Genomic DNA, 14497 nt, shown 5'->3' with positions numbered 1-14497 from the left:
ACGGCAGGGCTGGGAGCTAGGACCTAGGACCTGGTGTGGGGGCTAGGACCTGGTGTGGGGCTGGAGCTGGGAGTGGGGGCGGAGTTAGGCATGGGGGCGGGAATCAGGGCAGGGACGGAGATCGGGGCGGGGTGGGGTTCGGTGTGGGGCGGGGTTTGGCGTGCAAACTGAGATTGGTGTGGGGCGGGGCTAGGCGTGGTGATGGAGATCGGCGTGGGGGCGGAAGTGGCTGCGGCGACAGCAACCCAGGGGGCGGAAGCGGCTGTGGTGACGGCAGAAATTGTGTTGTTCCCGATAGCCGTGGACCCCGCGGAAGCCGCGAATCTGTCGGTGATGGTCTTCCTGGTGATCCCACGCCGATCTCTGTCACCACGCCTAACCCTGCCCCCACGTCTTTGAGTAGCAAAGCAAGAATGGGTAGTCAGTCTTTCTCCTGGGGTAGAAGTGCCAAATACTAGATATCATAGGTTTAAGGTAGAAGGGGCTAAATTAAAGGAGATGAGAGGCAAGTTTTCTTACACTGAGGATAAGTTCCTGAAATGTGCTGCCAGAGGTGGTGGAGGCCAATATAGCAGCAACATTTGAGGTATCTTGACAGATAAATAGGTAGGGAATAGAGGGATAGGGACCACATAGAGGTAAAAGTATTTTAGTTTAGGAAGTCATGTATTGGTACAGTTTTGGTGGGGTGAAGGGTGTGTTCCTGTGCGTACTGTTCTTTTGAATACATCTCTTCAAAATAAAACAATTTCACATATACAAATCTACCTTTTAACTAAGTCTTCTCCTGCTGAAATATAAATTAGGATTAAAACAAATTGATTTCCTGTAACCCTCGGCATTGCCAAAAACGAGGTAAGTTGTTTCTTGTAGCATTTAATCAATTTTTGTATGAGTAGGAGACATATCTTCCAAAGTATAAGTGACATTTTGGAGACAGAGAGCCCTGCTTTATTTAAGTAATGGATTTTGACTGTACGCTGATTCTTTTTAAACGCGGATAACTCTGATGTCAGGTTGAATTAAGCTTCGTGATGGATTCTGTATTATTCAACTTGAGCAAAAGTGAATTCAGATCATCAACTTAGTTGTGAACTTAAAGATTGCTTTGTTTTGATGTTAGGGCACATACTGAGTAAGAGTTCTGTTATAACTGTGTGTTAGGACTTCAAAATATTTCTGTTATAACTCACTGAAGCATTTGCTTTACCATTTATTTCTTTATACTTATAAACAGCTTATCACAATTAGAATCTGCTCAGAGAAAGGTTGACAGTAAGAGGCAGCAGGATTGGTCCTCTAATTAGAAGACAATCTTTGTTGATTTGATATGGCAACTGGATACATGGATCAAGATTGTTTCAAAACTGGGCTATACATTAGAATAAGTAGTGGAAATTTAAATAATCTTATTCAGTTTTGTGTTTTCCCCAACTAGAAAAGCAAATGGAGAAAAAAAAGAGTAACCCCTTGGGCTATGAGGAGCAAGTAGTTTTGGAATTACCAATTGATCTCTATCCTGGTGAGGAAGAGTGTTGTCAATAAATTGCCCTAAATTTTGGAATGTTCTCCCTAAATCCCTTCTTCGTACTAATGTTATGAAAGTGTAGATGTGTACTGTACTACTTGAGAGTGTGAAAGCTCTCACTGAAAGCACAGTGTGCTAAACAATTTAAAAATATAACAGTTGGTTTGAAACGCAAAAACTGGAACTGCATTGCCATGGTTCACAACAAATTTGAATTCAGCCAATCAGCTTATGCCCCAAGATACCAAAATCCTAATTGAATTTGAATTTTAATGTTTTGATGACATCAAACCAATGAGATGGTCCGATGTTTTGGGATAAAGAGAATCGGGTATTTTGAACAGTTGACCAGAACAGCAAAGACCAGCCAAGCACCAAGGACTGTGAGCAGAATAGTTCTCTGAAAGGTACCTGTCCATAAGAAATTTGTGCAGAAGAAGACTGAAGAAAAGATGACCCAGAAGAATCTACAGGGGAGAATTAACACAGCGAGCTGGTTTTGAAACAAGATTGTTTTTTGTAAATCTTTGTCGGGGTTTTAATCAGACCAGTATTATAGAGTGGGAGGTAAAAAATAGGTTTAAGAGAAAGGAGTTCTAAGTAGTTGTCTAATGTTCTCTTTCGGACTTAAAGAATAAAATTGTTAATTTTTTCTTTAAATAATGATAATTGGGATAGCTCCTTGCCACTCAGTTGAACAGATTACGGTGCAAGGTGAGCTTTTCTGTGCATCTGGTTTAAATTTGCAGCGTGGTTTACCCTGTGTTGTAACACTAACTACTTTCAAGATCCTCCTTAAAACCTATGGCTTTGACCAAATTTATTTTGTCAGTTCTCGTGTTTTTTATAGTGAATATCAAATTGTGCTAATAATGCCTTTGTGAAGCATCTTGGGGCATTTTCAAAATGCAATAAGCAAGCAAGTTATTATTGTGAGGGAATAGATAAATAGCTTTCCATTTTAAAAATGGCTATTTCCCAATTCTTTATGCCTTTCTACTAAAATTACAGTGACCTGTACAAGAAGGACGGATTGCACCTAAATTAGATGCGGATTAATATACTGGCAGGGAGACTTGCTAGAGCTGCTCGGGAGGATTTAAACTAGTGGGGGGGGGTCAGACCTAGGGAGATAGTGAGGAAAGAAATCAATCTGAGACTGGTCCAGTTGAGAAAAAAGGCAAGACAAATGGTCAGGGCAGGGACAAAGCAGAGAACAAGGTAGGACTGATAAATTAAACTGCATTTATTTCAATGCAAGAGACCTAACAGGGAAGGCAGATGAACTCAGGGCATAGTTAGGAAGATGGGACTGGAATATCATAGCAATTACAGAAACATGGCTCAGGGATGGACAGGACTGGCAGCTTAATGTTCCAGGATACAAATACTACAGGAAGGATAGAGGGGGAGTGGTGAATTTGATAAGGGACAGCATTGCAACTGTACTGAGGGAGGATATTCCTGGAAATACATCCAGGGAAGTTATTTGGGTGGAACTGAGAAATAAGGAAGGGATGATCATCTTTATTGGGATTATATTATAGATGCCCTAATAAAGGGAAATTGAGAAACAAATTTGTAAGGAGATCTCCGTTATCTGTAAGAATAATAGGGTGGTTATGGTCGTGGATTTTAACTTGCCAAACACAGACTGGAGAAAGTGAGGTCTGCAGATGCTGGAGATCAAAGTTGAAACTTTATTGCTGGAACAGCACAGCAGGTCAGGCAGCATCCAGGGAACAGGAGATTCGACGTTTCGGGCACAGGCCCTTCTTCAGGAATCCTGAAGAAGGGCCTGTGCCCGAAACGTCGAATCTCCTGTTCCCTGGATGCTGCCTGACCTGCTGTGCTGTTCCAGCAATAAAGTTTCAACAACAAACACAGACTGGGACTGCCATAGTGTTAAGGGTTTAGATGGAGAGGAATTTGTTTACTGTGTACAAGACAATTTTCTGATTCAGTATGTGGATGTACCTACGAGAGAAGGTGCAAAACTTGACCTGCTCTTGGGAAATAAGGCAGGGCAGGTGACTGAGGTGTCAGTGGGAGAGCACTTTCGGGCCAGTGACCTGAATTCTTTTAGTTTTAAAATAGTGATGGAAAAGGATAGACCAGATCTAAAAGTTGCAGTTCTAAATTGGAGAAAGGCCAATTTTGACGGTATTAGGAAAGAACTTTAGAAAGCTGGTTGGGGGCAGATGTTCGCAGGTAAAGGGACGGCTGGAAAATGGGAAGCCTTCAAAAATGAGAACGCAAATCCAAAGTATATTCCTGTTAGGATGAAAGGAAAGGCTGGTAGGTATAGAGAATGCTGGATGACTAAAGAAATTGAGGGTTTGGTTAAGAAAAAGAAGGCAGCATATGTCAGGTATAGACAGGATAGATCGAGTGAATCCTTAGAAGACTATAAAGGCAGTAGGAGTACACTTAAGAGGGAAATCAGGAGGGCAAAAAGGGGACATGAGATAGCTTTGGCAAATAGAGTTAAGGAGAATCCAAAGGGTTTTTACAAATACATTAAGGACAAAAGGATAACTAGGGAGAGAATAGGGCGCCTCAAAGATCAGCAAGGCGGTATTGGTGTGGAGCCGTAGAAGATGGGGCAGATACTAAACGAGTATTTTGCATCAGTATTTACTGTGGAAAAGGACATGGAAGATATAGCCTGTAGGGAAATAGATGGTGACATCTTGAAAAATGTCCACATTACAGAGGAGGAAGTGCTGGATGTCTTAAAATGCATAAAAGTGGATAAATCCCCAGGACCTGATCAGGTGTACCTAGAGCTCTGTGGGAGGCTAGGCAAGTGATTTGGTCTCTTGCTGAGATTTTTGTATCATCGATAGTCACAGGCGAGGTGCCAGAAGACTGGAGGTTGGCTAACATGGTGTCACTGTTTAAGGATGATGGTAAGGACAAGCCAGGGAACTGTAGACCAGTGAGCCTGACGTTAGTGGTGGGCAAGTTGTTGGAGGGAAACCTAAGGGACAGGATGTACATGTATTTGGAAAAACAAAGATTGATTTAGGTGTAGTCAACATGGCTTTGTGCATGGGAAATCATGTCTCACAAACTTGATTGAGTTTTTTCACGTAACAAAGAGGATTGAGGGCAGAGCGTTAGATATGATCTATATGGACTTCAGTAAGGCGTTCGGCAAGGTTCCCCATGGGAGACAGGTTAGCAAGGTTAGACCTCACTGAATACAGGGAGAACTAGTCATTTGGATATAGAACTGGCTCAAAGGTAGAAGACAGAGGTGGTGTTGGAGGGTTGTTTTTCAGACTGGAGGCCTGTGACCAGTGGAGTGCCACAAGGAATTTTCATCATTTATGCTTACATCCAAATCATTTATGTAGGAGGTATAGTTAGTAAGTTTGCAGATGACACCAAAATTTGAGGTGTAGTGGACAGCGAAGAAGGTTACCTCTGATTACAACAGGATCTTGATCAGATAGACCAATGGGCAGAGAAGTGGCAGATGGAGTTTAATTCAGATAAATGCGAGGTGCTGCATTTTGGGAAAGCAAATCTTTGCAGGACTTATACACTTAATGGTAACGTCCAAGGGAGTGCAGGTTCATAGCTCCTTGAAAGTGGAGTCGCAGGTAGATAGGATAGTGAAGAAAGCATTTAATATGCTTTCCTTTATTGGTCAGAGTATTGAGTACAGGAGCTGGGAGGTCATGTTACGGCTATAAAAGGACATTGACCACTTTTGGAATATTGTGTGCAATTCTGGTCTCCTTCCTATCAGAAAGATGTTGTGAAACTTGAAAGGGTTCAGAAAAGATTTACAAGGATGTTGCCAGGATTAGAGGATTTGAGCTGCAGGGAGAGGCTGAACAGTCTGAGGCTGTTTTTCCTGGAGCGTCGGAGGCTGAGGGGTGACCTTATAGAGGTTTACAAAATCATGAGGGGCCTGGATAGGATAAATTTGATAAGGTCTTTTCCCTGGGGTGTGGGGAGTCCAAAACTAGAGGGCATAGGTTTAAGGTGAGAGGGAAAGATATAAAAGAGACCTAAGGGGCAACTTTTTCATACAGAGGGTAGTACGTGTATGGAATGAGCTGCCAGAGGAAGTGGTGGAGGCTGGTACAATTGCAACATTTAAGAGGCATTTGGAAGGATATATGAATAGGAAGGGTTTGGAGGGATATGGGCAGGTGGGACTAGATTGGGTTAGGGTATCTGGTCGGCATGGACAGATTGGACCGAAGGGTCTGTTTCCATGCTGTACATCTCTGACTCTAATGTGAGAAATTTAAAAAGTGTCCTGACACATGGGTCTCAAGACTTTCAATAATGTTCAAACATCAGAAGTACCTCCATCAAAGCGATCCAACAATGTTATTCTCTGTTCCACCACTGAGGGAATGCTGCACTGCCAAAAATTGTCTTTTGATTATGCCATGAATTCATGGCCATATCAATTTTCTCAGGGGGATGTAAAAGGGTCATGTGATGTTATTCCAAGAGCACAGATATTTACATCTTTATATGGAAAAGCACAATTTTTGATTCAAATGGAGAGTATTGGGTAATTCCCTTGTCACTCATGACCTAAGAACAGACTGATAGAAGTGACTTCAGTTCATATTTCATGAGCACTTCGTGTGTAACTACCTTTTACTTTTTCCTGGAGAATCAGTGCTCTTAGAAATTTATGCTGGCATTTCAGTCATGAGTTGTTTTGTGTTTAGAAGCACGCTTTTTAAATAGACTTTGCTCACTATTATGCTGTTTAAGTTGACTATGCTGAGTAAAAACAGACTCTGCCTCATAAATAGACTTGATTTGATTTCTTCTGCAAGTCCCACTCCACTTATTGGCTAACATAATGGTATTAGTAGATACTGATTATTTATCCCTCTTTATATTACCAAGACTCAATTTAATATATTTTGTTGCTGTTTGTGCGATAGTGTTTGCAAATTGGCTTCTGTTTCCTACAATACAGCAATGACTGCCCTTCAAAATTTCTTGATTGTGAAGTGATGTCCTGAGTTTATGAAAGGTGTTTTATAAATTTAAATGCTTTTTATTTCAAGAAACCTGCCTATTCAGAGACATTTTGGAAGTAATTTCATAGTAAATTTTTAAAAAGTATGTAATATGATGCAGTCTTACAAATTTCAGCCAACATTCACGAAAATAATGGGTCAGCAAAATTTCTCGGGAGAAACTGAATTGTCCTGTCTGAGGTGACGGCACTTGCATTTTGTGTGAATAAAATTGATCCATGATTATAATGATTATAGTGAAAAGCTGACTTGTAGGAAAAACAGTTTTTCAGCTGCTTCATATTTACCTTATTCTCGCATTTAGAAAATGCCAGGGTAAGTGGCTACTATTCAGTGGCTGGAATTGTTGATATGTGGTGAATTGTAGGGAATCCATTTGCATATTGATCCCCAAGGCATATTCATAGAATCCCTGCAGTGTGGAAACAGGCCCTTTGGCCCAACAAGTTCACACCAACCCTCCAAAGAGTAACCCACCCAGACCCATTCCCCTACCCAGTTATCCTAGATTTACTCCTGACTAATGCACGTAACCTACACATCCCTGAACACTATGGGCAATTTTGCATGGCCAAATCACCTAACCTGCACATCTTTGGATTGTGGGAGGAAACCAGAGCAGCCAGAGGAAACCCACCAGACATGGGGAGAATGTGCAAACTCTACACAGACAGTTACCCTCGGCTGGAATTGAACCTAGGTCCCTGGCGCTGTGGGGCAGCAGTGCTAACCACTGAGCCACTGTGCCACATATGAATATGTATATTTATATACATCTGAGCAGATATCCTACTAAGTACTGTAACAAAAATAGTAAATGATGTTTGGAAATCTATGTAGCAGGGCAGCAAACAAAATTATAGAGGGGCCCCTGATTAGAACCTGTGGATGGCACCAAAGCAGGAAAAAAGCATGCTTATCTAATATAGTCTCAGAAAATAGTTTCCTTTTAGACTAGTAAAAAAAAATTGATAAAATGGAAATTCGTGTTCATTTCTCCAGGAATGTGCTAAGTATTAATTACCTATTTGATATATTGTCTTGTTTAAAATTAAAATTGAGATTTTTAAAAAAACTTATTTTTCACAGGTCAGCATCTCCTTACCATGGCTTTACAATCATGAATCGACTTAACATGAAAAATTTAGTTGAACCCATCAACAAAGATCTAGAGTTTCAGCTCCAAGACCCATTTCTTCTCTATAGAAATTCAAACTGTAAGTACTGATCTATTTTAAACTTGAAGTGCTGCTCAGGACAGTTACTGAACTGGTCTACTCATTAGTTGCTAAATTAATGTCAATTGTGAAAAAAAACACGGAGTTGGGGGTGCCTACCTGAAGTTAAGACTGAAGCATATTGCTGGATAAAGTGTTGAAGGAGATTTACTCTGCATCTGACTGTCAATAAGTAAACAAGGAACATTTGATTTCATCACTGCCTGAAATGGAAAATAATCTAATCTTCAGCATTAACACCTTGAACTGAGGAAAAAAAACCTTTCAAATTTAAACTATAAATCACAACTTATTATGTATCAGACAATAGTATTTTTGGTATGTTGCTTAAGTTTTTATGTAATTGAGAGCTATTCTGAAGATTTTCAAATTAGGTTTCCTATAATATCTCATTTTTCTGTTTATTCACACAGTTGTTTATACAATGTCTGTAATGGTTGTCAGGGTTCTTGATTTCAAAATATACAGCAATGCTTTCAAATACTGGTTTTTAAAACCGTTTTCTAATTTCAATCCACAATTTTAAAAATAAAAAGTCATGGTCCTGGCAGACCTCTCCAATGTCTTCATATCTTTCCTCATGTCGTGCCCAAAACTGAACACAGTACTCCAGTTGAGGCCAATAAAGGTATCATAACCTCCTTGTTTTTTGTACTCTGCAATTATTGATCAAACCAACTTGCTATATGCTCTACTAACTACTTTTTTTCAATCTATCATGCAACCTTCAATGATTAATACACATAGATATCTAGTCCTTCAGCAACCAACACAGTGGAGGTGATAATTTCTGGTGGAAAATTAACCCAAAAGAATGAAATCTAATTGTTACTTTATGGTGGTGTTTTTGAAAACTTGTTAAATGCCAACATGGGGCATTGGAATAGATACATAGTATTCACTTCAACCCAGTCCACATAAATACTTGAAGCACAAAGAAGTCAAAGCGCACATTCAAATTTAGTTCAAATGGAAATGGAGGGTAAGGTCTGGAAAGAAGGGAACTTTCAGTAATACGCTTTGTTATTAGTGACATTTTTCATGACTTTTTTAATAGTACGTTAGGAAACAGTTCTGAGATTTTCTATCAGTGAATCAAAAGTTACATTTTTAAAATAAGATTTTCTGTTACTTTCTCCTGATTTAAGTTGTTTCTCCCCTTGTAATTTCTTCACATGGGAAGAGGGATTTCCCTTAACTCCACTGTAGTAATCTTACTTCTGAGTAAGAGGACAGTAATTCCAACATGACAGATTTGAAAACGTGGTGATTATTTTCTAATAAATCTATTCAGAGATGTTATTACACACCTGGAACAGTTGGGACTTCAACCCAGGCTTCCTGGTTCAAAGATATACTGCCACTGTACCACAAGATATTTCAGTATTAAGTGTGTATTGCACTTTTAGACTTGCACCAATTAAGTTAAACCTTAAACCAAGATCCTCTTTTCAGGTGAATGTAAAAGCTCACATTGCAACATTCCCCTCAACTGCTTAATAAACAGACCACCGTAATTTATTTCACAGCAATTTGTATGATCTTTCTGTACACAAATTAAATGCTGCACCTCCTACAGAAGAGTACTGTTCAAGAGTACTTTATTGGCTTGAAGAATGCCATGTGGTCACAAAAGGCACCATGCAATGCAAGTTTTTCATTTCTTTCAATTTGGATTTTGTTTTGAGAAAGGTATATCCTTACTGGCCACAGGGTGCATAAAATGAGTGCAACCTTTTTGGGAAGCATCTTTAAGATAGTGAAAAAAGTCCTTGGCCCTTTAATCATCCCAGACTTGAATAGAAAACCTGACATGGCAGAAATGTTTAGCTATGAAATTGTGATCAGGCAAAAATAGTATTTGGTTGCTTTGAAGTGGAGTAATATCCTAATCTTAAAGGATAAGCAATTTGCTCTTAAAACTAGGATTAGTTTAATAATTATAAGTCATTATTATTTTGAATTCTAACACCATTTCTTATATCTTTCTACTTGTCATTGAAATTATGAATATATAACTAACAAATAGACTGTAGTGAATAACTCACATTAAACCTGGACTAATTGTAACATGGTTTTAGCTATTTTGTAGTTTATTGAAATGTTTTGAGCCTTAAATGCCCTCATTTATGTGTTTACAATAGAATTATTTACATGTTATAAAACATTGCTTTCCTTTTCTCTTAATTGGTGATTTTATAAAACTGGACAACAATTATTTTTGTGAATTTGAGACAAGATATCAACTGTTCCTACGACTGTCATTCGGCTGTGAAAGACCATAAGATGTAAAAGCAGAAGTAGGCCCATTTGTTTAACTTGTTTTATGTCCCTCTGCAGACTGTCATCCTCATCACTTGCCTTTTTTTTGTCATCTGCAAACATGACTGTAGTACATTCACTTTCCTCATACAAGTCGTTAATAGGGTATGATGATTTCAGAATTCTTTATATAGTACTTGAGTTCATTCTAACACTACAATGAATATGGGATATATTAGATCTAGTCAGAATAGAGCACTAATTTTAGCTACTTGACCAGATATGGAAAAAATGTTGTATTAAGAAAGAATCTGTCTATGTTCAAGTTTAAAATAATGAAAATTGATTATTTTTCAAAAAAAATTTATGTTCTCCTAAATGTGCGTAAAACAACTCAAGAAAAATCAGTGAAGAAAACCAGCAACTATTTAGAGTCATTAGAGTCAGAGATGTACAGTATGGAAACAGACCCTTTGGTTCAACCTGTCCTTGCCGACCAGATATCCCAACCCAATCTCGTCCCACCTGCCAGCACCTGGCCCATATCCCTTCAAACCCTTCCTATTCATATACCCTTCCAAATGCCTCTTAAATGTTGCAATTGTACCAGCCTGCTCCAGGCTCCTCGGATGCTGCCTGACCTCCTGTGCTTTTCCAGCACCACTCTAATCTTGATTCTGCAGCTAAAAGATAATAACCCAACTTTGTTCAAAACTTTAATAGTTTGCACATTCCAGAAGAATTTTTGTTAAACACACCTGAAACAATGAATGATCTACACCTCAATATATTTGCTTTTATCGTTGCTTCCATATCCATATGTTTTAGAATTTAAAACAATTATTTGTATTGTCTGGTTTTGCAAATCACATTTAATGGTGAACGAGAAAATAGGCTTTCAACAAGTAAAGATTTTGAAAGTTCTTACACTGTATTTTGAAATATTTTCAAAACAATTTTGTTTTATAAATTTTCAATAAATTCAGTAAATCATTGAACAACTATCAACCTAATTCCAGTAAATATACTTATACCATTGTCAGAAATGTTTTACAAGATAGGATAAATCAATTATTCATACAGTATTAATATCGAAAAGGGTTAAGCATATTAATTTTCCATTGGTATTTTAGTGTCCCACATCTGATATCCATTAAACTGATAGTGCCAGATTTCAGACTTCTATTGGTTTTGAGTTGCCTGTTCCAAACACACATGAACCCACAATACAGTCTTGAGCTGTTTAAATTCTGCATTTTGTGTGAACACCAATTCACCATTCTGAGTTGGATCCAAGACAGGAGGGCTAAGTATAAACATTGAATACAAAAGGGCAGGGTCAATTGCATAAATGTTAGGCAATTCCCAAGTCTGTACTTTTGTTTTATTTAACTGTTTTGGTTTTCAAACAGCCATGTTTGGGATACTGTTACTCTGCTGTTCTGTGATATTAAAAATATTAACACTTTTTTTTCAAACAGGAAACGAAGTGAACACTTACCTGCTTTGGTCTTAAAACTATATGGTACTATATCACTTTCACTTATAACATTCCCTGTATATTTGGCACAGAGTTCTTGACAAGAACCCCATTTTTTAAAAAGTAGCTTCTTTGAAAGATTTTTGAAATCCATCTTCTTTAGTGAGGAGTCCAATACCCAAAGATTGGATCAGAGGTGAAAACTGTGTTGAGTAAACATTATGTTTCAGTCATATTACTGAAGATTTGTGGATAGATGGAATGGTGTCCATCTAGCTACTGATAAAAGTACAATTCTTAAAAAAAAAAAAAAAATTTTTTGGAGCATTTTGTGCAGTAGATCCAGCTCCATCCTTGAAAATAGAAGCCACTTCAAATCAACAGCCCACTGTGAATGTCAGCCTGTTGTACTTGTATCTCCATCCAAGTGCACTTAAGCACAGCACGGATGATTCAGTTGCTTTAATCCACTCTCCAGTTGTTGGAGACAGATTTCAATAAGTTTAAATGCGTGTAGACATGCAGTGTCACAGTTAATGCATGCCTGATTTAGAGACATGTAATGGCAGCTAACCTTATCAGTGACAACAGATATGTGAGGCATTTGTGACTTATAATGGTAATGTTTATCCTGACATTGTTTCTGGCCCACCCTGAGGCAAAGGTTTGTGGCTGAGGGAAATGTCATATATAAAGTAATTTCAATTCAACTGATGTACCCAGTCCAATATGAGATTACCTTGTACTCTTATCAGATATTCATGTCCAATCTTATCCAATAATGATTAACTGGACACTGACAACCTTTGATGATATTAGATTCTTAACATTACACGTTTTTAAACATTACACGTCTGGACTTTGCACACTGGATTTAATTTTCCCAGCCACGATCTTAAGTTTGTGTAGCATCTAGTTACTTAGTTGTGTGAATTGTAATAGATGTATAACTGTGTGTGTGTTAATAGATGTATAACTGTGTTGTGTGTTGTGTGTGTTGTCTTTCATTTGTAAATCTGAAGCAACTAGAGCAATGGTAGTAATAAGCTAAAATGTGCACAGGATAGTGTGTGTATATTAGAATCTGATCAAATGTTTAACACCGAGGAATAAAGCTAAATATGTACAAGTGTACAGATAAGATCACTTAACTTTTTCAAAAAAAATACTTAGAACGCAAAAGTTTATTTTCCAAATACACTCATTCTAAGTTTTCAACCAAAGCTTCTGTAAGAATGCTAATGGACAGAGTTAAAAGTCACACGACACCAGTTTATTGTCCAACAGGTTTATTTGGACGCACTCATTTTCAGAGCGCCGTTCCTTCAAACCGCTTGATGAAGAAGCGGCACTCCGAAAACTAGTGCTTCCAAATAAACCCAATCTGGTGTTTGATTTTTAACTTTGTCCAGCCCAGTTCAACACCGGCACCTCTGAGTCAATGTTAATGGAGTAAGTCTTAGAACAGTTATTGGCATCACACATCCGATTGCAGTAATTTCCATGTAGTCCCATGCTATATTTTTCCATTACTATTAGAGCATTTTATTAATCTTTAAATCATTATACACTCAAGTGGAATTAGCGTTGGTTTATAATAATTACCCCCATTCTTTATTATTTGGGCAGGACTGTATCCATCAATAACAGAGATTGAGAAAGCTAAATCAAAACGAGAATAATAAATAAGACTCCAAAAGAAGTAATCTGCATCTGAGAGGCAAAACTTGAAAAGAAATTGCTTTTTCCTGTTCTCTGCTTCAATTCTGTAATAGTCTGTCTTCAGCTTAAACTGCATTCGTTCAATTGTATAGAATTATAGCTAATTGATAGCAAATTCATCCATTTTAGGAGATTCATACAAATGTCATAGAACATAGAACATAGAAGAATACAGCGCAGTACAGGCCCTTGGGCCCTCGATGTTGCGCCGATCCAAGCCCACCTAACTTCCACTAACCCACTATCCTCCATATACCTATCCAATGCCCTCTTAAATGCCCATAAAGAGGGAGAGCCCACCACTGTTACTGGCAGGGCATCCCATGAACTAACGACTCGCTGAGTGAAGAACCTACCCCGAACATCAGTCCTATATCTACCCCCCCTTAATGGTGGCCCAGGGACAAGCACCAACGCAGACTCACCTCAGATCCCACGAGACTCTACCTTTTGTAGCAGCCTGCCGTAAGATGTGAAGCGATCCAGAAGAGATTACTGACGCAAAGGTGACTACACTTAAATGAAAGTGCTGGGAATGGCAACCGTGATGGAACTCGCAGCCAAGGAAGGTCAACACCTCACAAAATGGTGGCTGAGAGTTCACAAAATGGTGGCCCAGGGACAAGCACCAACGCAGACACAAAACTGCCACTGCTGTGGAAACACATGTCAGGCAGCAGCAAATTGCTGCTGGAAAGAAGCTGTGTGCAGAAACTGCAGCATTAAAAAAGAATATATTAAGCGAGAAGAAGTTTGAGAGGCAACTTAATTGAGATATATAAGATAATCAAAGGGTTAGACAGGGTGGACAGTGATAGCCTTTTTCCTTGGACGGTGATGGCTGGCCTGAGGGGACTTAGCTTTATATTGAGGGGTGATAGGTATAGGACAGATGTCAGAGGTAGTTTCTTCACTCAGAATAGTAGGCGCATGGAACGCACTGCCTGCAACAGTAGTTGAGTCGCCAACTTTAAGGGCATTTAAACGGTCATTGGATAGTCATATGGGCGAAAATAGAATAGTGTCGTTTAGAAGGGCTTCAGATTGGTTCGACAGGTTGGCGCAACATCAAGGGCTGAAGGGCCTCAACTGCGCTGTAATCTTCTATGTTCTATGTCGTAAAAGCACAGCAGGTCAGGCAGCATCCAAGGAGCAGGGGAATCGATGCTCCGAGCATGAGCTCTTCATCAGGAACTAGTAACTACACAAGTCACGTTCAAAAGTGAAATCTACAACTGAG

The 14497-nt window shown here is 38.9% G+C and overlaps 1 protein-coding gene across 2 annotated transcripts in view; it reads left to right on the top strand.

Moving 5' to 3' along the window:
- dcp1a (decapping mRNA 1A) overlaps positions 1-14497 on the top strand; it is a 74804-nt gene that overhangs the window by 23103 nt on the left and 37204 nt on the right. For both annotated transcript variants that reach the window (XM_043708056.1, XM_043708055.1), the window contains exon 3: positions 7645-7772. In XM_043708056.1, the coding sequence (XP_043563991.1) occupies positions 7645-7772 (128 nt within the window). The remainder of the gene's footprint in view (positions 1-7644; positions 7773-14497) is intronic.

Source organism: Chiloscyllium plagiosum, chromosome 18 (assembly GCF_004010195.1).
Source record: "Chiloscyllium plagiosum isolate BGI_BamShark_2017 chromosome 18, ASM401019v2, whole genome shotgun sequence".
In the NCBI taxonomy this organism is placed as follows: Eukaryota; Metazoa; Chordata; class Chondrichthyes; order Orectolobiformes; family Hemiscylliidae; genus Chiloscyllium; species Chiloscyllium plagiosum.
Note: the sequence above shows the minus strand (reverse complement) of the source record. Positions and strands in the feature narration are given on the sequence as shown.